At 32.3% G+C, this 26,795-nt stretch overlaps 4 protein-coding genes across 4 annotated transcripts; 3 read left to right on the top strand and 1 right to left on the bottom strand.

The window, feature by feature from the left end:
- Window positions 1-1,558: 1,558 nt before the first annotated feature.
- LOC120259069 lies at window positions 1,559-2,630 on the top strand. The gene has a single exon (XM_039266603.1). The coding sequence runs from the start codon at window positions 1,832-1,834 to the stop codon at window positions 2,495-2,497; it is 666 nt and encodes a 221-aa protein (XP_039122537.1). The 5' UTR covers window positions 1,559-1,831; the 3' UTR covers window positions 2,498-2,630.
- A 5,409-nt stretch (window positions 2,631-8,039) lies between these two features.
- On the top strand, window positions 8,040-9,432 carry LOC120258227 (probable membrane-associated kinase regulator 5). The gene is made up of 2 exons (XM_039265588.1): window positions 8,040-9,052; window positions 9,171-9,432. Exons 1-2 carry the CDS (start codon window positions 8,335-8,337, stop codon window positions 9,236-9,238), a joined length of 786 nt encoding a protein of 261 aa, XP_039121522.1. The 5' UTR covers window positions 8,040-8,334; the 3' UTR covers window positions 9,239-9,432.
- Window positions 9,433-11,735: 2,303 nt separating this feature from the next.
- LOC120258244 (glycosyl hydrolase 5 family protein-like) lies at window positions 11,736-15,150 on the bottom strand. Its single transcript, XM_039265600.1, has 3 exons — window positions 14,345-15,150; window positions 12,290-12,893; window positions 11,736-12,216 (listed from the first exon to the last, which is right to left on the bottom strand). The coding sequence occupies exons 1-3, from the start codon at window positions 14,939-14,941 to the stop codon at window positions 11,789-11,791; spliced, it is 1,629 nt and encodes a 542-aa protein (XP_039121534.1). The 5' UTR covers window positions 14,942-15,150; the 3' UTR covers window positions 11,736-11,788.
- Window positions 15,151-24,645: 9,495 nt separating this feature from the next.
- LOC120257955 (reticulon-like protein B3) lies at window positions 24,646-26,425 on the top strand. Its single transcript, XM_039265265.1, has 5 exons — window positions 24,646-24,892; window positions 25,257-25,437; window positions 25,598-25,739; window positions 25,836-25,905; window positions 25,995-26,425. Exons 1-5 carry the CDS (start codon window positions 24,727-24,729, stop codon window positions 26,162-26,164), a joined length of 729 nt encoding a protein of 242 aa, XP_039121199.1. The 5' UTR covers window positions 24,646-24,726; the 3' UTR covers window positions 26,165-26,425.
- The last annotated feature ends 370 nt before the right edge of the window (window positions 26,426-26,795 follow it).

Below are 26,795 nucleotides of genomic sequence, written 5' to 3'. Positions count from 1 at the left end.
TAAATATGTTCAATAATATGAATGACCAAAAGATATTTCATCTAAAAGCGACAGATTACTTGTTATAATTACTGCATTCTGAAGCAAAACAATATATATAAAAATATATATAAAGTATTGGCAACACCTCAAGGAATTAAATCCATATTTAAATGTTTTAGATTCTTTATTCTTTGTGGCTAAACTCCAATACTTCCCTCTCATCTTTATTAGTTTTTGGGCATGATGTTCAAATTAGCTAATTTAGTCTTTAACCCTGCACCAATATGGATGAATTGGTTTTGGTATCAATGGTTTAAATTGGCTGTTAGATAGTCAATAAATGCAGGTATAGCTTATGAACTTGAAACTACGTTTTCAAGGATGCCTCCAGCACTAGTAGGACATACACCGCAATGGTTAACATTACCTAAATTTAACTGGTATTAATATCAATTTGATGTTTGCATCTAAATGTGGAATGTACATATTTGATGGTTGGTTGATTCTAATGAGCTTAAGTTTGTAATAAATAAGGTTATCATTGGATTTGATTATTAATAAATTAAATATTTATACCATCTTTGCATGCTTTTAACATATAGAGAAGATGCATTCCATTTGTTCTAATTGATAGAATTTTTTTTTTGTCCATGGTCAATAATTTTTTATTTTTTATCCTATGTTTCAAAGAGAACTTAAGAAGCTCCTTTAGTTTTTCTTTAGCAAGGCCGCAAGTGCTATCTATAAATACTCAATAATCTAAGTCTTGTTATTTGGAAAAAAAATTAAAAAAAAAACATATATAAATGGAATTTTGTAGCAACATGGATTAATAAAAATTAAGTAAAAATATCAGATAATAATTGAAAACTTCAAAAAATTAAATCATCATTTAAAAATTCTAAAAATTTCTACATAATGTTTTATTTATGTATACAAAATAAAATGATTATTAATATGATCTATTATCAAAATAATAGGCTATAAATTTATATATTATGTATGGTTTTTTGTTATTTATTGTAGTGAAAAAAAATTGATATAGCAACAACTAAGTGGTTTATTGGTAGGCGGGACTCATTTGCTCCGTCGAAGTTTGTGCAGTCTCTGCCTTTTTTAGAGGCTTAGCCGTTCATCTTGACACAAAAAAAAAGTTATTTTTAATAAATCCGCTAAATCATTTTAGAAAGTTTCTAGTCAGATGGTTAGAATAACACAAATATCAATTAATTTGAATTAGATTAAATTAGTGTGAACATCCATTTTCATTAAATCAAATTTATTAAAAAAATCATTTATATTATAAATTATTTGATAATAAAAGATGAACAAACTAAAACTCTTAATTATTATTTTAAAAGAAAATTAAATTTTAGAAGAAAATAAATTATCAATCTTTTACCTTTGCCATTGAGGTACTTTAAAACTCCTCGAATATTATCAATTAGTAAAAAAAAACATTAAAAAAAATGTCCTCAAATAGGAGTAAAACTTGTTTTTAACACAGTGAATAAAAAATTATTGAGAGTTTTTTTCGTCAATACATAGAAGACATATTGCCATCTTTTATAAAGACTCCCAATTGTTGGTGGAAGATCAAATTCTCATTCACTGTGAATTAATTAATAAAATCAAACCACAGATTTCTAGACCACAAGTAAGTAAACGCTGCCACACTCGTGCCCTCTCAATCCCAATTCTAAATTCAAACCCCCCTTCCTTACTCACCAACCATACTAACATTAAATGAAATCCTTCTTTCTGAATATCAAGCAAGCCCATTCATTGAACCACAACACCACTTTCACATCCCATATTCCCTCATACTACTCACTCCAACAACAACAACATGCCTTCCGAACAAGAACAAGTAATCCCACTAGCCCTCTCGGCTGCCGTCCACCCATCCCCAGACCAAGAAAACCCCTCGACCAAACCCCGGCGCCACCGCCGTCGTTGCATCCTCTGCTGCGTCTCCTGCACGGCCGTGCTCATCCTCATCGGTATCATCCTCATCATCCTCGCCTTTACCGTCTTCAAAGTCAAAGAACCCGTGCTAACACTCAACTCCATCACCATGCAAGGCCTCAGCGCCCTCGCCACCTCCCCAACCCCATCGACCGGGTTCAACATGACCGTCATAGCCGACATCTCGGTCAAGAACCCGAACGCGGCCTCGTTCAAGTTCGGGTCGACCACGACCTCGGTGTACTACAAAGATGGGTTGGTCGGGGTTGCGTATGGTCCACCAGGGAACGCGCGCGCGGATAGGACGTTGCGGACCAACATGACTGTGGATGTGCTCGGTGATCGGTTGATCGGGGATATGGATCTTGTGACCGAGGCTTTGACCGGTGCTGTGGCCATTAAGAGCTCAACCATGATCGGTGGGAGGGTTAAGATTATTGGGATTTTCAAACATCATGTTGATGTTATGATGAATTGCAGTCTCAATATTGCTGTGATTAATCAGTCTATTTTGGATCAGAATTGTGTACACCGCGTCTGGCTTTGAAGGTTTTTTTTTCTTTATTATTGAATTAAAAGCATAGGTTTTATATAGTTACATATGTAATTGGGATGGTTTGTATTTTTAGAGTTTTTATTCTTATATAGGTTGGTTGTCCTTTTCTTATAGAATGTCTTTTTTAAATTTAGTCTTATGGTAATTTAGAATGACAGTTCTTTATTTATCAAGTGCTAGTAATTTCTTATGTTAAAAGCAAATAAGATAGGCCATAGGATTTCATAATTCCACATCATGTTTAAATAAGATTGGAAAATAAATTAAGTTTTATTAATTAATTTATTCTTTTTATATAAGCGTCTCTGGAAGTCCTTGTGCAGCTTCCTACCGACACGGAACACCCAAGAGGAGATAAAATAGAGCTTTCAGAATATTTTAGGTCTTTTAATATATTTTCTATTATAGAAAGAGCGATATGATGGAGAGAGATGACATTATGCAGCAATTTTGAATAAAAAAAACTCTTATATTTAATATTTTTTAACTTGACAATCTTATAGAGATGTCATTACATTTATTTGTTAAATTGATCATAATCACTATTTAAGGTGGCATTTAAATCATCAAAATCACTAACTAACCTAGCCTGACTTTTGAGTAAATTTATCATGGTGCCTCATACCTCATAAGTCCGCCAACTGCCCATAAATCACCATCAAATTAATTGCCTTAGGACGAATTCTTGCTGATCACATTAAAAACCAACTAGCAAAACAAACAAACACACCCTCCATATCTCTTTGTTCCAATTCCAAATCACCAAAGAAAATTAGGAGCAGCTTTATGAAACCCATGGCTACTCATTGTGGACTTCTTGCATGTCCAAATTTGAATGCTCATCCGGACGGTTTTCAAATGGAATGTGAAAGAACATTAGTATGTTATATATATATATATATATATATATATATATATATATATATATATATATAATGAGAGAAGATAATCTAGGTACGCCTCTAGATTATTGTTCTTGATGAACGCTTAATCACAGCCACTGGATCATCATCCAATGGTTGTTTGTTTATATATGTACTGCACACCCTTTACTGTTTACAAATATTGTGCGACATTGTAGAAAGCATTTTAATATTATTCATGATGACCAGTACTGTCGGATTACCACCCAACGGCTACTGTGGACGACCCTAGATTACTTATCCTCATATACATTGACCACCATATAAATTCTTCTTTATGTTAAAAAAATAATGAACTTATGATAGAGTGAGCCAACACCTTTTAATTTATTGGTACCAGATCTTTTATGTAGGATGTTCGTTTTAAAGAAGACTCAATATTAAACCATAAAACTGACATGAGGTGAAATTACATATATGTTGAGATATTAACTCCACATCTTTGAGCATCTTTAGTTTCTTTTAAATGAAAATACTTATAGCTTATTTATATATATATATATATAAAATTAAAATAAATGGATGCCTTGAGTTTTGTTGGTAGCTTACAAACATTAAACATTCATTAAAATGATAGTTTGAGATTTGCTAATTAGTAAACTATCCTTGTAGTAGACAGGGCAGTAACTCATGTGAGAGGTTGAGGGATCAACTCTTATTCATAATAGTTGAGGTGAGTGGTTTACCCATCTTATTAAAAATTTTAAAAAATTGCTGCTAACGAGGTAAAAAATATAATTATCTAATCCCACTTTAAGCTATGAGATAATGGATTACTAGCAATATAATCAAATGAAAATCAACGAATTGAAAAAAATCAATTAACTAAAAAAAATTAATTAACTCACCGTGCACCAATACAATGGAGTACTACCAGATAGCCACAACCATATAACGCCGTACAATATAAACCAACAACCTTTTCATGAGAAAATATGACCTCCTTGGTCAAGGTTGCACATGAAATAAATGAAAAAACCTGCCAAAGAAAACCATAAAATATTTTTAAAATAAAAAATAAAGTAAAAAATCTATCTTAATCTTATACTCCAAATAGATCTTTGCAATTAAATTCTCGTTTTTCTTGAGATTGAATTTTCCACACTAATCAATTTTCATCTCATTAGCGTTGCTTGAGAAACATGTCTAGATATGATTAAAACCATTTGATATTGGTCTGCTCCAAACCAAATATTATTAGCCCAACAATCTTCAATTCCTCTCTGGATTCATGAGAAGGTTATCACAGTGCTTAGAAGATCTATGTCCTAGCTGCAAATTAATCTTTGCAATTTTATGATAATGCCTTTCCTGCCAATATCAATGAAGTTTTATTTTATTTTATTTTATTTTTTACAAATACAACAAGCTCTACCCCACAAGAAAATATCAAAAGGCAAATGTGTACAGTAGTGCACTAGTTATGATGGCTTAGCAATCACATAGAGATTTATGAACTCAATCAAACATCACATGGGGCTATTAGAGTCTTATCATGTGTACGCCTACAATATATTTCATGACCTAAATCGAGTTAATAAATCTTTACTACTATACAACTTTGAAGGGGAGAAAAATGACATCCTCCCACATGAGATCAATGAAGATTTATGGCACAATGGATAATATACTTATTTTAATTCTACAAAAAATTTTGTTACTCATTCTGTTTTTTTTGTAAAACTATTTTTTTATAGACTATATTAATTACTATCATCAGCACAATAGACGGATGGTAATAAGTTTATTTTCTATGCAAGAGGTTGAGGGCTGGATTTTTTTCCAAAACATGGTTGAGTATTTAGTGGGTTGTGATTTCCATCTAAAAAAAAGGCATTATAATTTTGAAAACTCTAACCCTTGTTTGTTTAGGGATAGTAGATGCTCTCCTGACACAGAAGTCAGGATAACACTCTTACACTGTAACAATCCTTAAATTTGTATTCTAAGGAACTGCTCAAACATACAATTATTAAACTGTTGTCCTATCTTTTACTAGGTAAATTTTTTGGGTGAGTTCTATACTATAGTCATTTTTCATTTTGCGCATCGAATTTTAGTTTATATCATTTTGGTCATCCAACTTTAATTTATGTTTACTAGGAGGATACCGAGGGAATTCCAAACAGAATTTGAAAGACATTTATGCCGGATTTGTCATTTCAACAGCAACTCACGTGTCATCTGCATATGTGAATATGCCACATTATCAAAAAAAAGAGCCACGTGGCCAATATGGCATGTGTCGTGTCAGCAAGAGTGGTAAGATGACCCCTTTTAGTGACGTGTCATATCCGCGTATGTAGATGATGGTGCAGGCTAACATTAACATGATAAATATTTCATGCATGTCATTAAATTCTCGCTCGAATTCTTTTGATACTCTCTCAATGAACAAAAATTAAAATTAAGTGACCAAAATGATATAAATTGAAGATTTGATATTCGAAATGGCATGTGTCGTGTCAGCAAGAGTGGTAAGATGACCCCCTTTAGTGACGTGTCATATCCGCGTATGTAGATGATGGTGCAGGCTAACATTAACATGATAAATATTTCATGCATGTCATTAAATTCTCGTTCAAATTATTTTGATACTCTCTCAATGAACAAAAATTAAAATTAAGTGACCATAATGATATAAATTGAAGTTTGATATTCGAAATAAAAAATGATTATATATAGTACCGTGTCCACTTAAGATATTTAACCATCTTTCACAGTGGTTAAAGCTTCATAATTGAGTTTTTTTTTCTCTAACATATTAATATTTTTCCTCCAAATTTGTACATAGCAATATTCATACTTATAAAAATTCTCCTCAACCCTAAACTTAATATTCCAACCAAAGTGTGTTTGGTTGGTGGATAAAAGTTTGAGTTCAAGGAAAAACTTTACGTTAGACTTGTATAAAATTTTAAAAGATAAAATAAGAATAATCCTTGTACCAAATTGTTTGGTCGGAGGAATAACATTTATCCCCCAAACAAATGGGTTAAGTACCATATTCGAAGACAATTGCCAAACAAAAAGGGCATTATCTCCAAAGCATATCATGCGCATTCTACTTTGTGATGGCCAATTAAGCTTTAAAATAACTTTGGTATCAGCATCCATCATATTCTTTCTAATTAGTGGATTGATCTTTCCTCTTAGGCTTTGCAATAAAGTTCTTAGCTTGAATTCCAACAAGGTCATCATGCTCTTTGGTTCAAACCAATAAGCTCATATATCTTTTTTCCCACTGGCCTGCTTATTAAGAAAGTATTCCTACTTAGAAAGTCTTTAAAATGATTGTATAGGATTTGGGATGATCATTGGATTTAAATAAAATATATACATATAAACCTCTGATGAAAAAAATTAAAGCAACATCAACTGATATTACAAAATTTACATTTGAGGATAGTAACGCTTAATTTTCTTTATCAAGTAAGAGATTAGGGGGATTAACTCGTTCTTACAAAATTAATTAGTTAAGGTGAATGGTTTGCCTATCTTATGTCAATAAAAAGGATATCAACTAACATTTAAATAGAAAAAAAACACTATCAATATATTTAAAATATATTATACATTCAACTTCTTTTAGAAGTTGTCAATCCTAAGAGTTAGAATTAACAAATCATTGAAATGGGAGCTCCAGCCGTGTATTTGTGAGATGACTAGCAAATTATTAATGGTCTAGTTGATAAGCTTTTTTTTTTAAAAAAAAATAAAGAATAAATCACTTAAATTAAAAGCCCATAAAGATAAAAGATACAAAGAGTCAAGATATACAAAACATTTACTAATATATATATATATATATATATACAAAACAACATATAAAACCCATTAAAAACGGAGAGAAAAATAAAACATACAAAACAAAGAAAAAGGAGTGACCACAGACAACAAGCATGGCAGGAAACAGAACCTGAATGAATGAAGATGAGCAATGGTCTTATTCCCAGAACAGCAAATGAAGGAAGAAGTAAGGATATACTCTGACAAAATACTATTGATTCAAGTTAATAAATAGAATACATTGCGAGCGAGCAACATTTTGCTTTGAAGTGTACATGACATGCACCTAGAAAGAATAAACAAAAAATTACTTTTCTTTCTCAAAAGAAACTCCATGAAATTGGGTACACACATAAATAACTTCTACTTATCTCAAATGTTTTTAAAACTATATATGATTATTTGAGCCCACATTTTCATTACTCAAGTACAAATTCTGGTGCTATGAATGAGATATAGATATAGTCCAAGCATGTTAGGCTTTTGAGAAGCTACTAATTCTTGAATCTCATGATAGACAGCTTATGAGTACTGATTACTGCCTATCTGCCCCATATCTATTGCTAACATTTCTAAATCATTTCTGTTTTGAATCCTTCTCCAACAAACTATTCCCACCGACATTAAAAGTTTCTTACATATTGAAAATAAATATATATATATAAGAAGAGTTTCTTTGTTTAATTTTTTTTTAAAAAAAAAGAAAATAGAATGCATAACAAGAAAACATTCAAAACATGATAAACGAGAGAGAGAGAGAGAGCAGTGTCTCTCTGGTCTCGTGGTTTAAGTAAAAGCAGTTGAAAGGTCCAAAGCCTGATGATGCCTTAATCTGTTCACAGAGAACGTCCATTCAGAATGAAACCAAACCACTCAAGAGCGCACTCTTCTCGTTTCATTTCTGACGCTTCTGAATTACCACCACTCACGTGATCACCCTGCAAACATACCACACACACCAACTTCTCTCTCTCACTTGTCTCGTCAAAAGCCTATTTCCAACCTTTCACTACTCAATACACTGAAAAGCAACTAGAGTAGAGTACCCACTCATAAACAACAACTTAAAAACCCTCCTGCCAAGTGCCAAACTTCCCTTGATCTCTAGCTGCTACCATGGAGTCTCTCAGCATGATCCTCAACTCCAGGAGCTCTTCCACTGAAGAAGAAGAGGAAGACCATGATGAAGGCCCCTTCATTGACTTAGAGTTCTCCATCCCTGATGAAGACTCTGAGGACTCTGAGAACTCCACCCTTTCCTTGTCCCCTTCCAATAATCTCTTCTCATTAGAGTACACGTCCCACTCCAAACCCCATCCATTCCCATCATCTCTTCTCAAATCCAAGTTCCGTATTTTCGCTTTAGCTGGTTCCAAGAAACCAAAACCCACTAGTATTCATCCTTCATCTCCAAAACCAAAGAGCCAGAATACTACTCCTGCTAACTACTTCATCAGATTCAAAGTTGAACAAGTCCCTCTTGTCTCTCTTTTCACCAGAGAAAACAATGAGAAAATCAAGTCCTCCAAGGAAGTAGTGAATAAGTATTTCAACAAGATAAAGAAGTTAAGGTTCTCCTCCGGCCAAGTTGCTTCAGTGGTTGCTGTTGAGAAGAATGGAAGAAAAGATGGTGAAAAATGGCAGGGTGGTGGGAGTTCATCACCTTTGAGGTTGGAAACAGTACGTCGGCGTCTCGGGAAGAGTAGGTCAGCTTCTTCCGCCGTGGCTGCCGTCCGGTCACCGCCTCGCCGGCGAGATGATTCTTTGCTCCAGCAGCAGGACGGCATTCAGAGCGCCATTGCACACTGTAAGCGTTCTTTCCATGCAGAGAAAGGTAGTATTTTCTTTTAAACCCCTCAAAACTTTTATATTTTCTTTGTAATCTCTCAAATGTGGTTTTCTTTTTTATTTATTTATTTATTTATTTTCCTTGTGATTATTATTTATTGCAGGGTCAGAGTTGCAGCTGGTGAGGTCTAACAGTGATCCGGGAGAGATAAACCAGTTGAAGTTCAATTAGAACTTTTAATAGGTTGGCAAAAGATAAAGGGTTGCAATGAAAAGATATTTAAGCTGCTTTTGAGGTCTTTTAGGTATGTCTTTCAGAAAGATAAAGTGAAGAAAGAGTGTGCTTTTTCTAAGCATTGTCTAGTTGTGTCTTCTTTTTTTGGACTTGTAATTAAGTTTGTATGATGTACCAAAGTTTCCCCTTCATTGGAAAGCTCAGAAAATGCATGAAATTACTTGGCTGGCTCCTGCTCTATACATATATATATTTATTTTAAATAAAGTTTCAAATTTTTATTTTTAATAATATACAAAAGGGATGCCAAAGAGGGAGAAAGACAAAAGTGTCTTTGGGCATTATCTTTGTGTTTCTCTCTTTCATGGTTTTGATAAGACAAAGTGCTGACAGATTCTGAAACCTTGGAAACGCTGCTGTGGTCTTCTTGGTGTGGGAATATTTACTTGTTAACAATTTCCTTTTTAAAAGTAGTGTCCATTCAGTTCAAAAGACAACAAACAAGGAGATGAAAGAATAATGACAGCAATTTATGTTTGTTATCTTACTGTGATATTTTTAATTATAGTTTATCTGCGTTCTGTGACACAATTTGTTTTGATTTGATGCGGCAAAAGTGACTTGTGATATGAGGAAGCAACTTTGGTGCAATATTTGTTACTTTTACCTTTATTTATTTCCCTTCAAAGAATAAAGTTTTCAAGTTATTAATTAGCAGGGAAGAATATTTCTTTTCTGAAAATTAATTTTTATTAAATTTTTTAAAATAACTAACAAACTCTTGGTCTATTAACATCAGCTTCCTTATGTAGAGTGTTTGTATTTTATTAAAAAAATCAGTTTGAATATCATTTCACACAAAGTGAAGACACATATATGTTAAGAGTAACTCTACATCTATGTACATCCTAGCGTAAATTGTTTATATTTCATAAAAATAATTTTAAAATAAAATTAGATACTATCACTACAATAATAGTCTAGAGTTTAAAACACTTAATTTCTATATGGAATGTATCTAATTTATTAATATGAATGAATGAAGAAACATAATTATAGCTTGACATTAGAGATTAATTCATCTATACAAGTATTAAAACTATCAGCCGCTATAATGCCTATGTGTTTTCACTAATCCCTTTTAGTGTATGATTAAAGAGTAATGATATTTTTACCAAATAGATTTTCCGAATAAGTTTTCCGAATGATGTGGATGTCAAGTTGGCATCCATGTCAGCATCCACGTCATTCCTTCTTTATCTCTTCTTTTTTAAAAAAATAATTTTTTTATTATCTAAATCCTAAATGTAAACATTTAATCATAAAAGATAAAAACTTGTAAATAATAAACCGGAAACTTCCACCCGGTATAGGATTTAGGGTTTTGGGTTTAGGGCTTAGGATTTAGGGTTTAGTATTTATTATTTAGGGTTTAAGTTTTTAAATTTTTAGGGTATAGATTTTAAATATAATTTTATATATTTTTTAAAATTTTAAGAATTTAAGTATTTTTAAGATTTAAATTTGAAAGTTTATATAAAAAAAAATAATGATGTGGATGAGAATGTGGATAACAAGTTGAGCATATATATTATTTGGAAAAATCTATTATGTAAAAATAGCATCACTCGTGACTAAATAATAACTTTTTTTTTTAATATCGTGTATATATTTAATTGATAAAATATAAAGAGTTAATGATGAGCTAAAGTTAAAGTACAAAGCCCATAAGGCAATTTTCTTTTTCTTTTTTCGTATAAATCCAAGCGTTTAGTTAAATCAACCCATCTATGATGATAGGTTAGCATTATAGAAAAAGAAATCCAAGTACATAAAAAAAAGTTAGTATAACAGATAAAAGCACTAATGACATAGACAAAGATATAGGTAGAAATGATATAATTAAAGAGTATGAAATGATATAAATAAAGTTCAACATGTTGTTCCCAAACTTGCCATTCAAATTCTATTGTATATAAATGTACACAACGATTGACTCAATTCACAGAAGAAGGCTCAAACTGGTTCCTTAAAACAGTTGTTTTAAATATAAAGACACAAGTTCACTGTTCACTTTGGCATGCAAAGGAGCTTGCATTCATGCAAGCATAAAAGACTTTGAGATAGAGAGTTAGAAGACCTTGGTATTGGCTCATGCTTTTTGGTCTTTCTGGCTCAAAGACATTAAAAGAGATGAGCTCTTTTCCTTTGTTCACACTAGAGAGGTCTTTCCACTAAGCGTGCTGCAAAGATTAGTACGTTAGGGATGCTCTTTGTCTGCTTGTCTTATGGTGATGAATTATAAGCCACAATAAAGTTTTATGCTCTCCCTCTCTGTGTTGTCATTTGTCATATGTTAGACTTGCTTCCAAAGATCTTTAATGCCTGTTTTGAATCCATTCATGTGGCTCTTTTATTTTATTTTTTTTAAAAAAAAAAACTCAAAGAAAGAAACAATTTTTATTTTTTAAGAAAACATTACAAGTGTGCTAACTTTTCAGATAAATGATAATGACAATTTCAACAAGCAGAAAAATCTATGAAAATTTATGGTATATTTGAGGGAACAAAGTTGAACCACTGGACTTGAGGATTCTCAGAACAAGTAGAATTTCCCAGGCAGAGGCACTCCTTTGTCAAGATTGAGGCCTCTGTTGAGTTCCCTTCCAAGCACAATGCTCTTCCTTGCAAATCCTTTGCAAATATTTGATATTTGGACTCGGAAACTGCCTTCCATGTGCTCCGATTATCGTCGCATTCGGATGATAGCACAACCGGAAGACCATCCCCGACCAATTGTAAACAATTTGTTGATCCAACCAATTGAACTTGAGATCCTTCACCATTGTAATTCCATCTGCTTTTCTTCTGACAATCACTTAGTAACACCTTATTGTTTTCATCGGCATTTAAACATTTTCCAGAGTGTGGATGATAGATTATTTGGTATGTCGCATTAGACGATGAATCAGAAACTGCATTCAAGAAATAAATTAATATTAAATAAGCATCTTACAAAGTTATAATTATGCAAGCAGTCAGGCATACCTTGCAACATTTGTTGGATGAGTCTAAACCTCTGCTGAAACTTTGGATTCCTTGGTTGATCCCAATTGAAATCAAAAACTCCATAAGTTTCATCAAGACCAACAACTCCATTCCTCTTGTAGTAACTCCCTTGCAATGCCCACAATGCCCAATCAAGATCTTTCTCAGCAGCAAACATCAGAAAACAGCTGAGAAATCTATTATCTGCTCTATTCCATCCTCTCTGATCCACTCCAAACTCACTAACAAACAATGGTGTGCCACCATCACCATCATCATCATTCTTTACTAAAAATGCGGCTTGTTGTTCCAACTTCTTGGTTGCACTAGAGCAAACAATGTTCGGTGATTTGTTCGCCCAGTCCCGCCGTATGCTGAAGGAATACCAATGTACCTCGAAAACTAGCTTATTGTCATAGGTAGAATTCAAAGGTTGGTGATGTAAAAAACTGAGATCAGTGTCATAGTGCAAGCCTGAGACTATGACCAGTACATTTGGGTTTGCTTCATGAATTCTGCTTGCTCCTTCAGTAATGTTTCTATACCATGCTTCCTGACTTTCCCTTGGACCTCGCAGCTCGTTGCGCATGCTCATTCCTATCACCTGCAAGTTAATCAACAACCCAAAATTTTTAGAGGGTGGTTTTTCATGAAGTATATATGTGTGTATATATATATGGTTTACATGTAGCATGTATAGTAACTAACATTATCACATCAGTCAATTTATGAAGTTGAAATAAGACTAAATAATATGAATGATAAAAATGAGAGAACCACTGTGAGAACAGAGCTGCAATGTAAGACATGATGCAGGGGAACTCTCTTTTGGAATTCTAGGGCAGAATATTAGCAGAAATTTTAACAAGATATCTTTACTGGGATTTTTGTTGATTCACTGACGTAACTCTGCATAAAAAAGGTTCATTTTAAATTCAAATTAAACCAGCGTAGGTTGTCAAATTTGACTATTTAAAGCACAATTTGAAGTTTTATTAAGAGCAACACATGCTGACAATGCATTGAATTTACTAGTAGTCATAAACATCTAGAAATTTTATCTTTCTATATATATATATATATATATATATAGTTTAGGAATTAGTTGGATGAACAATCCTTACTAACTCCCATGTGTTTTGGTCTTCTCTATTAAATTAGCGTTGAACCATTCTGTAAATTCAAACCTTTCTCTACTGTATATTATTACTAAATTGGTCAAACCCAACAATTAGTTACAAATATTACTAGTTAGGTGAACAATAAAAAAATGTTTGATATGAGCGCTTGTTCTTTTAAATCAAGCCAGTTGCAAAGAAGCCAGTCACAACACTTACCTGCAGAAATTCTAATCAATGAGATCATGAGATTTGACTTCATTAATCTGGATGATTTTTTATTGACACTCCCAAAATTCCATTCCCATTAACTATCAGAACAGATCTGACTACTATTTAATGACCTCGTGTTTGCTCTAGAAATCAATTAAGAAATTAAGCATGCACAAGTTAAAAAGATAAAGCAAAAAAAAAAAAAAATGGTATTTTTCAATCAACGACAAATGTCAAACTTGTGAACGGTACTCAAAAGAGAAAATGTCTCACCAACTTTGACAAGAACTAAGAAATATTCAAAATCAATCGCCATCTCTTCTAATGTCACACTTGCAGTCTTTTGACGCACATATTAGATATGTTTTAAAACAAACAATTTGGCTTTTTTTCTTTCTAGCGGTCTTTTGACGCACATATTATAGCTAAGAAATATTCAGAATCAATCACATATTGTGAACAGTCTTTAAAATCTACTCCTCAAAATTATAAAAAAAAAAATTGGAGTTGTACTCACTTGTTTCAATCCAAATATATGGCAGTGAAGCAATAACAATGCGCTTCTCAATCTAAACCCTTAGTTATTAATTATCAGTCATAAAAGAGCTTATTTCATGCAATCAATCTTTTTTCTTTAATGACAAACAATTCAATTACTAATTTAAAAATAAAAATAAAAACAAATGGTAAAATTAAAGCAAATGCAGTAAAACTGTAAAAGAACCTGTGAATAACCTCTGAACCGTCTAGCCACAAAATCCAATCCAATGAGCCAATCATCCGGATCAAAATACAAGTCTCCAAAGAAGCCATTGCCATCCTGACCACCACAACACCACTGAGGTCTACTGACATGGTTATCCAGAACCACCATCATACCTGCATCTCCAATGGCCTTCACTACCTCATCATAAGCCTCTCTAACTCCCATCCCAACCATCCCTCCATTGTTCCTCTTCACTCCTTCCAAAGCCTTATCAAGCCCCAAAGACCTCAATGACTCCCCTACAGTGAGGTTCTCATAGTGCTCCTTGGTGAACAAGTGTGTGGCCCAAGTGAGCCGCACACAGTTGAAGCCTAGTGATGCTGCACGCATGGTGATGCTATTCAGTGGTTGCTTGTCAAGCCCCTCGGCAACCACTGCAGGCATGTGCGCTGCCCAGTTCACGCACCGGAGCTTCATGCGCTTTGCAGTGCTTGTGTCAATGAGCCATCTGCCACTTGTGCTTAGTGGCTGGGAGTTGGTGAACATGGCAAGGAAGAGAAGGGGAAGGAGAAGAGGAAGAAGAGAGAGACGTTGTAATGGAGGGGAGGATGGCATGTTTGAATGTTTGAGAGAGATGAATGGTGGTTGTGCTTTTCAATATATATTTATTATTGTGAGGTGAAAATGGGTGTTGAATTGGTTGGTAGTGTGTTGGGAGGAAATGGTGGTTTGGATGTGCCTAATTTTTTTTTTTTATTTTCTTGACATGTGTTTGGATGGTTTTATTAGTGAGTTTGTTAGGGTCATTGTATGCAGGTTTAGGGTGGTGTGTTTGTTTTCTTTTAGGGGGGCGTTTGGTTGGATGTAATTCTAAATGTAGTGGATTTCTAATTACAATGTAATTAAAAATACTTGATTTTCAAAATACAGTACAGTCAAATCTTGTGTTTGGTTAGATGTAATTGAAATTATTGTATTATAAAATTTTATGTTTGTTTGAAAGGATTTGTAAATCTGTAATTGGAAAATGCATGTGTATATGTGTGTATATATGAATATATATATATATGTATATGAGTATATATATATGTATAAATATATGTATGTATGTGTATATATGCATATATGTATATGAGTATATATATGTGTATGTGTATATATATATATATGAATATATATGTATATATATATATATATATCTGTATAAGTATATGTATATATACATATATGTATATAAGTATGTATATGTATATGTGTAAAAGTACCTGTATATGTTTATATAAATATATAAATGTATATGTATGTGTATGTGTATGTGTATGTATGCATGTATGTATATATATACATTAGTTTTTAACTCCTAGGATTTGGTTTTACGCCCAATTTGGGCGTAAAACCAAATACACCCAAAAAGCTATTATGATGTAATCCCAATTACATCAGGATTTGCAAAATACACTCAAACAAACAATGAATTTTATAAAATAAAGTATTTGGGTGTATTTGCAAATCCTGATGTTTGTTCGATAAGTAAAATTTAAACTTTTGTTAATTTTAATTTATTTAACGTTTTTATTTATGAGCCAGAGTTTTATTAGTTTTTTTTTAATATAATTATGATTTATGTAATTTTATAAAGATAAAGACATTTTTAGCAAAGAACCGAAGTATAGTCTAATGATTTTCTACTTTGTTTATATTTAGGAGGTCTTGAAATCTTGAGTTCTAAATCTCTCAAGCACAATGAAAAAAAAACATAAAAAAATGCTTATCATCAATTTGTCAATATATATATATGTATAGTACTTGGTGCCATAGTTGTTACTTTAATGGAATTTTGTATGTTCTAAAAATCCAATAATAATTTGTAATTGAAAGAGTCCAGAACCTTCTTGCCCAATGAAAGCCCTTTATTGTTTTTCTCCGGACTAATAATTTAAAATGTAATGATCAATATATTACCTAACAAATACAATCAAGAATAGGCAGTTTCATCCCATTTTATGTTATCATCTTTATATATGTCCTATTTAACATGAATACATACAATCCATCATTTTTTGAGTTCCTCACATTGAAAATACTGAACTTTAATGACTCCATTTTACCAAAATGGAATCAAACTGCATTTTTATCATTCAGCCTCTGATAGTGCTAGGGGAGCAGCCATGTCTCTTTGCTTACAACTAGTATTGGATTGGTTTTTTTTTAATAAACTAGGTTATTCGCTGCAAACATGGTTTACATCAAGGAGATCCCCTCTTCCCCTTTTTATTTGCTCTGGTTGCTGACACCCTTAGTGCGATGTTCTCTCATGCATTCCGGAATAGAATTCTTGTGGGTGTTCTCATTGATACCCTAGACAGCATCTGTCACCTTCAATACGTCAATGACCTCATCATTTTCTCGGCAGGAAGCCAAGAGGACCTTCTTGTTATCAAGTTTATTCTCTACCTCTTTGAAGGTGCCTCTGGTCTTACCATTAACTTCAACAAGAGTTGTCTTTATTCAACCAATTATGGATACCAACCCAGTGCAGTTTCAGCTTCAATTCTCAACTGTGCCAGGAATTGCCTTCCACTCACTTACCTTGGTGTCCCAATCTCTGGTAAACTCCCCAAGTGTGAAGATTGGACGAAATTAACCTCGATGATCAGAGCCAAGCTTTCCTCCTCGAAAGCCATCTATCTTTCACTTGGAGGACGTCTCACTTTGCTCAACTCGGTTCTTTCATCAATACCCACCTACTGGATGACTGTATTCAAATTACCTTCCTGGGTAATTAAGGAGATAGATAAAATCCATAGAGATTTTCTTTGGAAAGGACCAGACCTAGGTTCCAAAGGTCTCCACCAAGTTGCTTGGGACAGAATTTGTCGGTCATGTAGCATGGGTGGATGGGGTATTCTTAACCTTCATTCCTTCAATAATGCTTTACTCGCCAAATGGTGGTGGAAAATCTTCAGTGGATAACAAGGTTGTTGGTCAAAAATCATCCATCTAAATTACCTGAGTAAAGGTCTTCCCGGGCCTCTCTTTCATTCTCCGCCTAAAAATAAATCCTTTTTCCTGGGCTGGTATTACCCCAATTTGACCCGCTTTTAGAGCTTGCACCTCTAAATCCATTCACAATGGTGCTTCTACCTTTTTCTGGTTTGACAACTGGTTTGGTGATTGTGCGCCAAAAGACATTTGGCATGACCTATTTAATAACTGCCTGACACCCTGGATTACTATTAGACACCTTTTTTCGAATTTCTCTATTCACGAGTCTTTCTTTCATGAGGTCTCTACGGATGCTCTTCAACCTCTTATACAATCACTTCCTGATTGTTCTTCTTAAGATGATAAGAGCATTTAGACCTTGGATAGTAAAGGCTCCTTCTTTGTTCTCTCTTTCTACAAATTTTTTGTTGATGGTGGATTGCACTCTCCCCTTTACCCTTCCTTTTGGAAAGTGGATTGTCCTAGCAAGGTCACTATTTTCTATTGGCTTGCTAGCGACAATAAAATTTTTACTCTGACCAACCTCGCTAAGAAAGGCTGCAATTCCCTTAACGCGACGGATACCTGCGTTTTGTGTTATAAAGACTCAGAAACTGTGGATCATCTTATGATTCACTGTGATTTTACCTCGAGAATTTGGGCTTTTTCCATGAGTACACTAAACCTTAATTCACTTCTGAATTCTGTCGAGCAGGTATGGTCCACTTGGATTCCTTCCCTTGATGTGCGCCTGTACATTTTTAGGGACCTTCTTTCTAGAGCAATTTTCTGGAATACCTGGTTGGAAAGGAACAATCATAATTTCAATCTTACCTTTATTTCTATAGCATCAATTCTTTTTAAAATTTCACATATGCTAATTAATTGGTGCTCTACAGCTAAAGACTCGACTCAATAAGTCTCTAGTGATTCCATTCAGTCTGTCAAGCGCTCCCTCGACTTCTTGAGCGCAAGATCAGCGGACCTCGCCAGCAGCTCGACTCAACATCATCTTCACGAGTGATTCCTCTTGGCCCGACTGAGCTGACATTTGTTGCCACTTGATGGACTTCGTCACCTCGATTCCTAGTCGAGGGTCTTTTGTCTGTGTTTTTTCCAGTTGTTTTTTTCTCTCGTCTGTTGTGGACTGTTACACCGCTGGTGTTGCATCCTCTTCTTACTTTTTCTTGTTCCATTTTTTTGTTTTATTTGTTTGTCTGAGTTGTCTGTTGTTGTTTACTGTTTTTTATTTTAATAAATATGTGATTTATCTATTTTTATCAAAAAAAAATAAAAAATAAAATAAAATAAAATAAACTAGGTTATTAAAATGGTTTGATTTTTTCTCACTTGAAATATTCATCTGTTCTAGAACGAGTAAAGTATTTATCTGACTTCAACACTTCATATGATTTTAAGTTAAACATATTTTATGATTTTTTCTTTTTAGTGAAGTGGAGAAACATAAAAACTCCAATCCCGTACCTTAATACTACTTTATTTTTTATATAATAAATATTATAGTTAATAGAAATGATATTAATTCTAACTACTTCAAAAAATACCACTTCAATGCACTTTTTTTTTTCCTTCAACTACTTCAAGTTCAAACAAGTCAAGTCACTGTAGCCGAATCAAACCCAAACTTTATTGTTTTGTGTGAAAACAATATTTTGAGCCTTTGATGTACTATAATTACAAGTTGACGGTAATGTCTACTCATTATGTTTGCTAAAATGCTCTTTATTTTCTTAAAAGAATTAATTATGCATTAGTACTTACAACTTGATGAAATGTCTACTCATTCAGTCATCCTCATGGGTAAAATGCTCTTTAATTTTTTGTCTTCTAACAAAATGGAATTTTATGTAATCACGATTCACACCACTGAGTAAAATAAATGAATTAATAAATAAAAAGCAACTTGTCCTTATGTTCACTCAGGTGCCACCATGATTCCATCTCCATCTCACATGCAATCTTATGTGTAAAAAAAAAATCCATTTTTAAGCATTAAATATGAATCATTATGAAGATTTCTTTTTAGTTATTCAATATTATATTATATATATATATAAGAAAAAAGCAATTCAGTCAGGTTTCTTTCTCAACAAGATTAGTATCTTTTGAATAGTAGAGCAATTATTTTTCAAATTTTTAAAATAAATTAATTACCTAACCTATATTAAAAAATTGAAGATGCAAAAATAAACCTAAACAAAACAAATAATAGACGGAATATAATATATTGAGAGATTACAACCACAAGCAATGAGTGAACAACTAAACAAGCATACATAATATACGCGAGTGAGGGATAAAAGGATAAACAGAGCTTTTTGTTACTGATAACCTAATAGAGTGAGACATACATACTGATAGGATCACTACTTAAGAAATATTGGATATTAACTAGTGATATACTGATATGAGGATACTCTACAGGGGTGAATGTGGTACATAACAAATCAAGATTACAGTTGATCATTTTATGGAGTACTCCAATAAGGTCATTTTTTATTCCCAGGCTACCCAAAAAAATAAAATAAAATAAACAAGTAATCAATCCTCATGATAATCAAGATTGGTATAGTTATATGTTGATTAAAAACACAGCAAATTCTATCCAACCAAATGTTTAAGACATTAACCCAAATAAGGAGCTCCAAAGACTCATTGAATAGGAAATCAAGATTAAAAATACAGGTTATCCAAACCTTAGCCATTAAGGAAGGGAATTGTGATAAACCAAAAATTTGCCCAAAACTATTCCATATGTAAACCACACAGGGGCACATAGCAAAGAACATGTGGCCTTTGGTAAGATATTAAATCCCCGATTAGCCAGGTTGTCAAAAGTCAAAATTTTGCCATCCCAAACAAACCAGTTAAACAAGTTAATCTTCCTTTGACAATGGTTGTTTCAAAATCTTTGACCTAGGGAACATCTGATTCCCTCATCATTGAGGACATATAGAACGACCTAATCATAAAGGTTTATTACTTTCTAAGCACTAGACTCTGTAGACTACAATATTCGATGTCACTTGCAAAGGGCGGAATAAGTGCACAAGTTTTGTATCTTAGAAGATAGGGCCTAATAGAAAATTTAGGATAAATTTAAGTACCTAAAAAGAAGCCCCAAATCAAAATCAATTGATTTATCGAGTTGGGAAAAAATGATGACCAAACATCCTTATAAACTCTATTCTCAAGCTATTTGTTATGCCGGAAAAAAAAATAGATGTACCATCCCCAAGTATAGGGGGGCGTTTGGATGGCAGTAATGGTTCACCCATCTTCATGTTTGAATAATATTTTAGGGTGGTAATCATTGCCCTGGGGGGTTACCATTAACCCCCATAAGATAATGGTTCATTCATGGAGAGGTAATGGGTATCAATAACCCACTTTATCCCTCACTAATATATGTATTTATGTGCATATATATAACAATATATTAATATATTAAATAAATATTAATATATTAAATATAAATATTTATTTCAAATATACTCCCTCTATTTATTTTTATCTATAACTGAATCTCACATATAAAAAAAAATGGTTATTTCATATAATTTAATAAAAAATTAGTTATCTTTCCAAAATTACCCCTAATTTATTTCTTCACATTTATCTCTCATATTAAATTTCAAGAAGAGAATTAAATAGAGTGTTATGATAATTTTAGAGAAAAAAAATAATAATAAATGGTTCTTGATGTTTAAAAATGACAAATAAAAAAGAACATGAGTTTATGACAGATAAAAAGAAAAAAAAATAGGTCATAAAATAATTAATAAGTAATTTAAATAATTAATTTAATAATTCAAATGTATTTAAAATATTTTATAAACAACAAAAAAAATTTATTTATATTAAAGACATAAAAATAATTTTACATTATATATATATATATATATATATATATATATTTCTCAATCCCAATACATTGGCTCTCCAATCAAATACCATTCTCCCTCTTTATTACTTCATTATATTACGATAATCCAAACGCACACGTGAAGCAGACATGAATAAAACGCTTTCAGACAAGATGTAATGGTGGTTCTACAATGGGTTAGTTTTAAAAGGGATCATCCTAAATTAGTATCTAGCCTACCTGAAATAGATTTTCCACCATCAATATGATTAAACTCTTGGATGGAAGTCTTTTGTTCTCAAGATTTTACAAATCCATTTCCAGAGCATATAGTCAACGTCTTTTGGGATACAAATCTAGACCGCCTCAATAAGAAGCATGATAAACTTTATTGATTGTTTTAGGCCCAATTGGGCGTTTGATTCGCGGTAATGATATATTACCATATAACGAGATTACCGTGGTAATAAGATTGAGAATGTTATATGCCCAGAAATATTGTGGTAATTCACGATAACCATGTTTGGTTAGAAACTCATGTTACATAGTAATCAACTTGGTAATATTCTAAATTTCTCAAAATACCCTTGTGTCTACTATTTTATGCAAGTTTAAACTTAAAATAAAATAAAATTTTGGATAAAAATTAAATTTTCGAAGCTAAACATATTCCAAAAATAATGTTATTTAAATTTAATTTTTTTATCCAACAAATAAAGTATGAAAATTATTATATTTAAACAAATGGCATATTCTGTCAAAAATATTTCAGATTACCACTCACTTGTGAATCCAACATACCCATCTATTTTTGGTAGAGAATTGGGATTACCAAAGTTTTTTTCGATAATATTCAAAAAGTTAAGAATCACAGATACCATCAATATTACCACCACCAATAATCCAAAATACGGTAATATGAAAAAGATGTACATGCGCGATAATGTTTGCACATTATCGCCAACCAAACGGCCCTTAACAGTCCCTAACAGTCAGTATGTATTATTTTCCAAAGTTTATATAATCCTTGAGCTGGTTTTTGTCTGTCATTTTTCATGACTGTCAAGAATTGGATTTTATTTTTATTTTAATTATAATACATAAAATACGTACAAGACACAAATTATTAAGACAGAGGTGGACTGTTTGACAAAAAAGTTTCCGTTGTCAATATATTCAAAAATTGAAGAAGACTTTCATGACCGACATTAAATCGTCCCTCAATAATTGAAAAAAATTTAAATATTCTCTTAAAATTATTATAATATATTATTTAAATAAAAGAAAAGGTGTTTGATTATGGAATACTATGTCTAACCACTACTCCGACACCTGCAAACATTTTCATAATACCATAGATAAATTCAGATTAGTTGCAATATTGATTTTAAAAAAATAAAGTGAAATGAGAATTTACCAATTTCCAAATTTCATAGTCATTTTTTTTCTAAGATAAAACAAAAATATTTACTAATTCAGTAATTTGGTTAAGCATCTCATTTATGCATATTTTATACATTTTTCAAATTGCTTATATATCAAATATGGCCATCTAAATAATTTAGCAAATTATGTTCAAATACAACAATTCCATGGCATTGGCATCACACAGTATTGAAAATGATGGAATGCTCAAGCCATTGTGCAAATAATAAGATATTGTAATAAATTAAAAATTTTATTTTTCCATCTTTTAAAAATCCACTAAGCATGGTAATTCATCATGTAAGCTCAATAATCTATTAAAATTCTTAAAGAGTTTTTTTTTTCAAAAACTAAATATTTTGTTAAATTTTTTAAGATAATAATTTTTGCTGTTTTTTTATTTGTCCATTTTAACTAATTCACATTAATTAAAAATATATAATATTAAATTTATAAAAAGTATATTAAATTTTCAAAATTATTTTTTAAAAATATTATTTAATAAATATAGAGTTAAATCAAATTTTTTAGAAATTTTATAAATGCATTAAATATAAAAAATAATATTTGATATTTCATAAAAATTTTTAAATGAATCAGTAAAAAAATTAAAATATATAAAAATAAAACAAATAAAAAGGAAATTGGAAGAGGTACTCCATATTTTTATAAATTTCGATAAATATAATTTATTAAAATAATTGTTAATTGAATTAAAGCACAGCCGCACAGTCAGTGCCACGTGTCTCAAGCCAGTGTCAGACCACACCGTTCAAAAGTAGACATCACACCGTCCAAAAAGCAACGGTGTACTGACGGCATCTTCTTTTATAATTTAGGGAATTTTAAGAAAATCATTAGACTAATCTCACCCCCATTAATTTAAAACTTTGAAAAACAAATCAAGTTATATCTTTTTATCTCCAGTAAAACTTTCAACACTTCTTTACCAATATTGATATAATATATTAACCAATATCTGGTACTAATTTAAAAGTAAAAAAATATTTTTATTATGTTTATTTTTTAAAAGAATATTTTTTTTAATAAAAAATATAAGAGTATATAATACTAATTAATTTTTAAAATAATTTAATATTTATTCATATTAATTAAGTAAAAATCGAATCAGTTTATATAAATTTTTTCACTCCATATCCATATTTAAAAGAAAACAATATAATAGCTAGTTAGATGATAACTATGATTTTGTTTTAGTTTTTTATTTTTTTATTTTTTATAATATTATTTTTAAATAAATTGTGATTTATTTATTTTTTTATTTAAAAAAATTAATAGCTATAATGCAAAATTAGATGAAAGTTATAGATTCCAATAATTTTTTTTTTATAATGGTGAGAAGCACCTATTAGGGATATGCACACGTAGGGAATAGAGCTCAATGTCGACCTATGTACTCTCATCTTGTATGAACATGTGATTCGATCTTGGGTCCTCCACAAAAGGTTTAATTGATAAAATTAAAATAAAAAAATAAAATTTAAAAAGCAATTAAAATAGTACTCCCTCGGTTTTTTATATATCATAAACCCATGTTTTTGTCATTTTTTAACATTAAAAATTATTTATTATTTTTTTCCTCCAAAGTTACCCTAACACTCTATTCAATTTTTTTCGAAATTTAATATGAGAGAGAAATGTGAAGATATAAATTAGAGGTAATTTTAAAAAATAACTAATTTTTTATTAAATTATGTAAAATAACTAATTTTTTTTTTTTTGGGATAAAAAAGAACAAGAGGAAGTATATTTTAGTGTTCCTGTTGTGGTTGGCAAATTAATTTCGCTATTTTCCCAAGGGGCTGCAAGTAAAAGAACCCTTCCCTTCCTAAATCTGGTTGCCGTTACGACACTTAACGGCCGTCAAGATCACCCCAACCACGCGGCCTTTTTAACCCCGACCCAAGAGGCTCGGCATCCAAAGCCCGTTTCGAATCCAACGGTTCAGATCTCATCTCCTGTCATCATGCCCATATATAAACCTCCGTTTCTCAGGGGCTGTGTAGTGTTCATAACTTATTTTCATTCTCTCATCCCTCTCGTTCGTTCCGGTGTTTGTTCGCGCGGAGAAGAGTAAGCTGCGATGGCGGAGCACAAGGAGGAGTCACTCATGGAGAAGATCAAGGAGAAGCTCCACGACTCCTCTTCCGATTCGGACAACGAGTCCACCGCCGCTGCCATCAAGGCCAAGATCTTTCGCCTCTTCGGCCGTGAGCAACCCGTCCATAAAGTCTTCGGCGGCGGCAAACGTATTGTTCTCGTCTTTCATTCCTTTTCTTTCTTTTTTCCTTGTTTATTTGCTTATTTTTAGCTTTTATTTGTTCCTTATTATTATTGTTTTTCTTTGGTATAAGATCTGATCGGATGGTTTGATGGTTTGAGTTCTTGTGATCTCTGCTTTTTTTTCTTTATTTCTTCTTCTTTTTGAATGGATTTAATGTACTAAATCGCTGTCACAATGAAAAAGGTGGAATCTTTCATCGCGATCACTTTATAAATAATTCAATTCGATGAGGATCCCACTTGTTTGCTATAAATTTTTGTTCATAAATATTTTTTTATTTATTTATTTTGGATTTATTGATTGAAATGGACTTGAAACCTTTGGCGCAGCTGCTGATATCCTTTTATGGAGGAACAAGAAGGTCTCCGGCGGCGTGCTTGCCGGAGCCACTGCCATCTGGGTCTTGTTTGACCTTATGGAGTACCATTTTCTCACTCTGATAGGACACTGCTTCATTCTTTCTCTTGCCGTCTTGTTTCTCTGGTCTAATGCTAGCACCTTCATTAACAAGTGAGCTTTTGCTTTCCTGTTCTTCTGGTCATCTTATTTTCTCATTCTCATGTTTTGATTTTTCACTCTAGAGTTCTGATTTATACTGTAAAGTTTTGATTTTTCTTGGTGGAACTCGGCTTGATGCAGCTCTATCTACTTAATGTTCCTTTTGTGCTAGGTCTCCACCACACATCCCTGTAGTGGAAGTTTCTGAAGATCTGTTTGTCAGCATTGCACTTTCATTGAGGCATGAGATCAACAGGGGATTTGCTGTTCTTAGGGAGATTGCTGCTGGACGAGATCTAAAGAAATTTCTTGCTGTATGTGAATTGCTGCTTTTTTATATATTCAATGCTTTTCTTCTAGGTGTTGTGCCTTTATTTTCATTTTGCTGAGCTATTGTTTGATTTTGTTAGGTGGCTGCTGGCTTATGGGTTCTCTCAATCCTTGGAAGCTGTTGCAGTTTCATAACCTTGTTTTACATTCGTAATGGCTGCTTGATGTTTCTCTTATTGCAAGTTGTCATTGGCTTCCATGTTACTAACTTGTGTTATTGTTTTTTACTCAAAATGCAGTGGTTGTTGTGTTGTTCACTGTGCCTTTTCTCTATGAGAAGTATGAGGATAAAGTGGACTCATTTGCAGAAAAGGCAACTGCAGAATTCAAGAAGCATTATGCTGTCTTCCATGCCAAGGTGATAACCAAGATTCCAGTAGCCCAATTGAAGGCTAAGAAGCTGCATTAAAGTGGGAAGGTAGGATTGGTGCCATTGTGTATTTGGCTTCAAAGTATTTTGTCAAGTAATGCTGTACCCATTGTTGTTCTGAGTATTATTCGAGCTCCGCATAAGGTGTTTGGTCTGAGTACAGATAACTTCACTATGTTTCATAGAAGCGATTCTGAATTTTATGATCTGAATCAGCTTTCTATTTGAACAACTGATATTTCAAGTGATTGGTGTGTGTTTTCTCCCATTTGTATTTGGTATGTCATACTTGCTTTCATATTGTTGTGAGTGCTAGGTCCAATGATGCATATTTAAATTGTCTGCTGGCTTGCCAATATGATTTTATAGAATCTTTCTTTCAGATGAATGCCACAATAGATGGTTTCTGTTCAAATGTTTTTCCGCATATTGTGTTCTTTGCATACTGATCTGGCTTGAATCAATTGCAAGAGTTCTATTGGCCAGGTGAAGATAAATAATACAACCAGTTTCATTGTTTTCTTTTGCAAAGAAGGTACTCTCATTAGATTTCTGATATATGACTTGAATGAAGATATTTGTGAACATGCATGATCCTGCAAGAAAATGTTCAAGTTGTTGAAACTCACTGACATATATTCATTCTTTTATTCAAGCAGATAATTTCTCT

The sequence above is a fragment of the Dioscorea cayenensis genome, chromosome 4 (genome assembly GCF_009730915.1).
Source record: "Dioscorea cayenensis subsp. rotundata cultivar TDr96_F1 chromosome 4, TDr96_F1_v2_PseudoChromosome.rev07_lg8_w22 25.fasta, whole genome shotgun sequence".
In the NCBI taxonomy this organism is placed as follows: domain Eukaryota; kingdom Viridiplantae; phylum Streptophyta; class Magnoliopsida; order Dioscoreales; family Dioscoreaceae; genus Dioscorea; species Dioscorea cayenensis.
The sequence above is the reverse complement of the archived record's forward strand: the minus strand, read 5'-3'. Positions and strand labels throughout refer to the sequence as shown.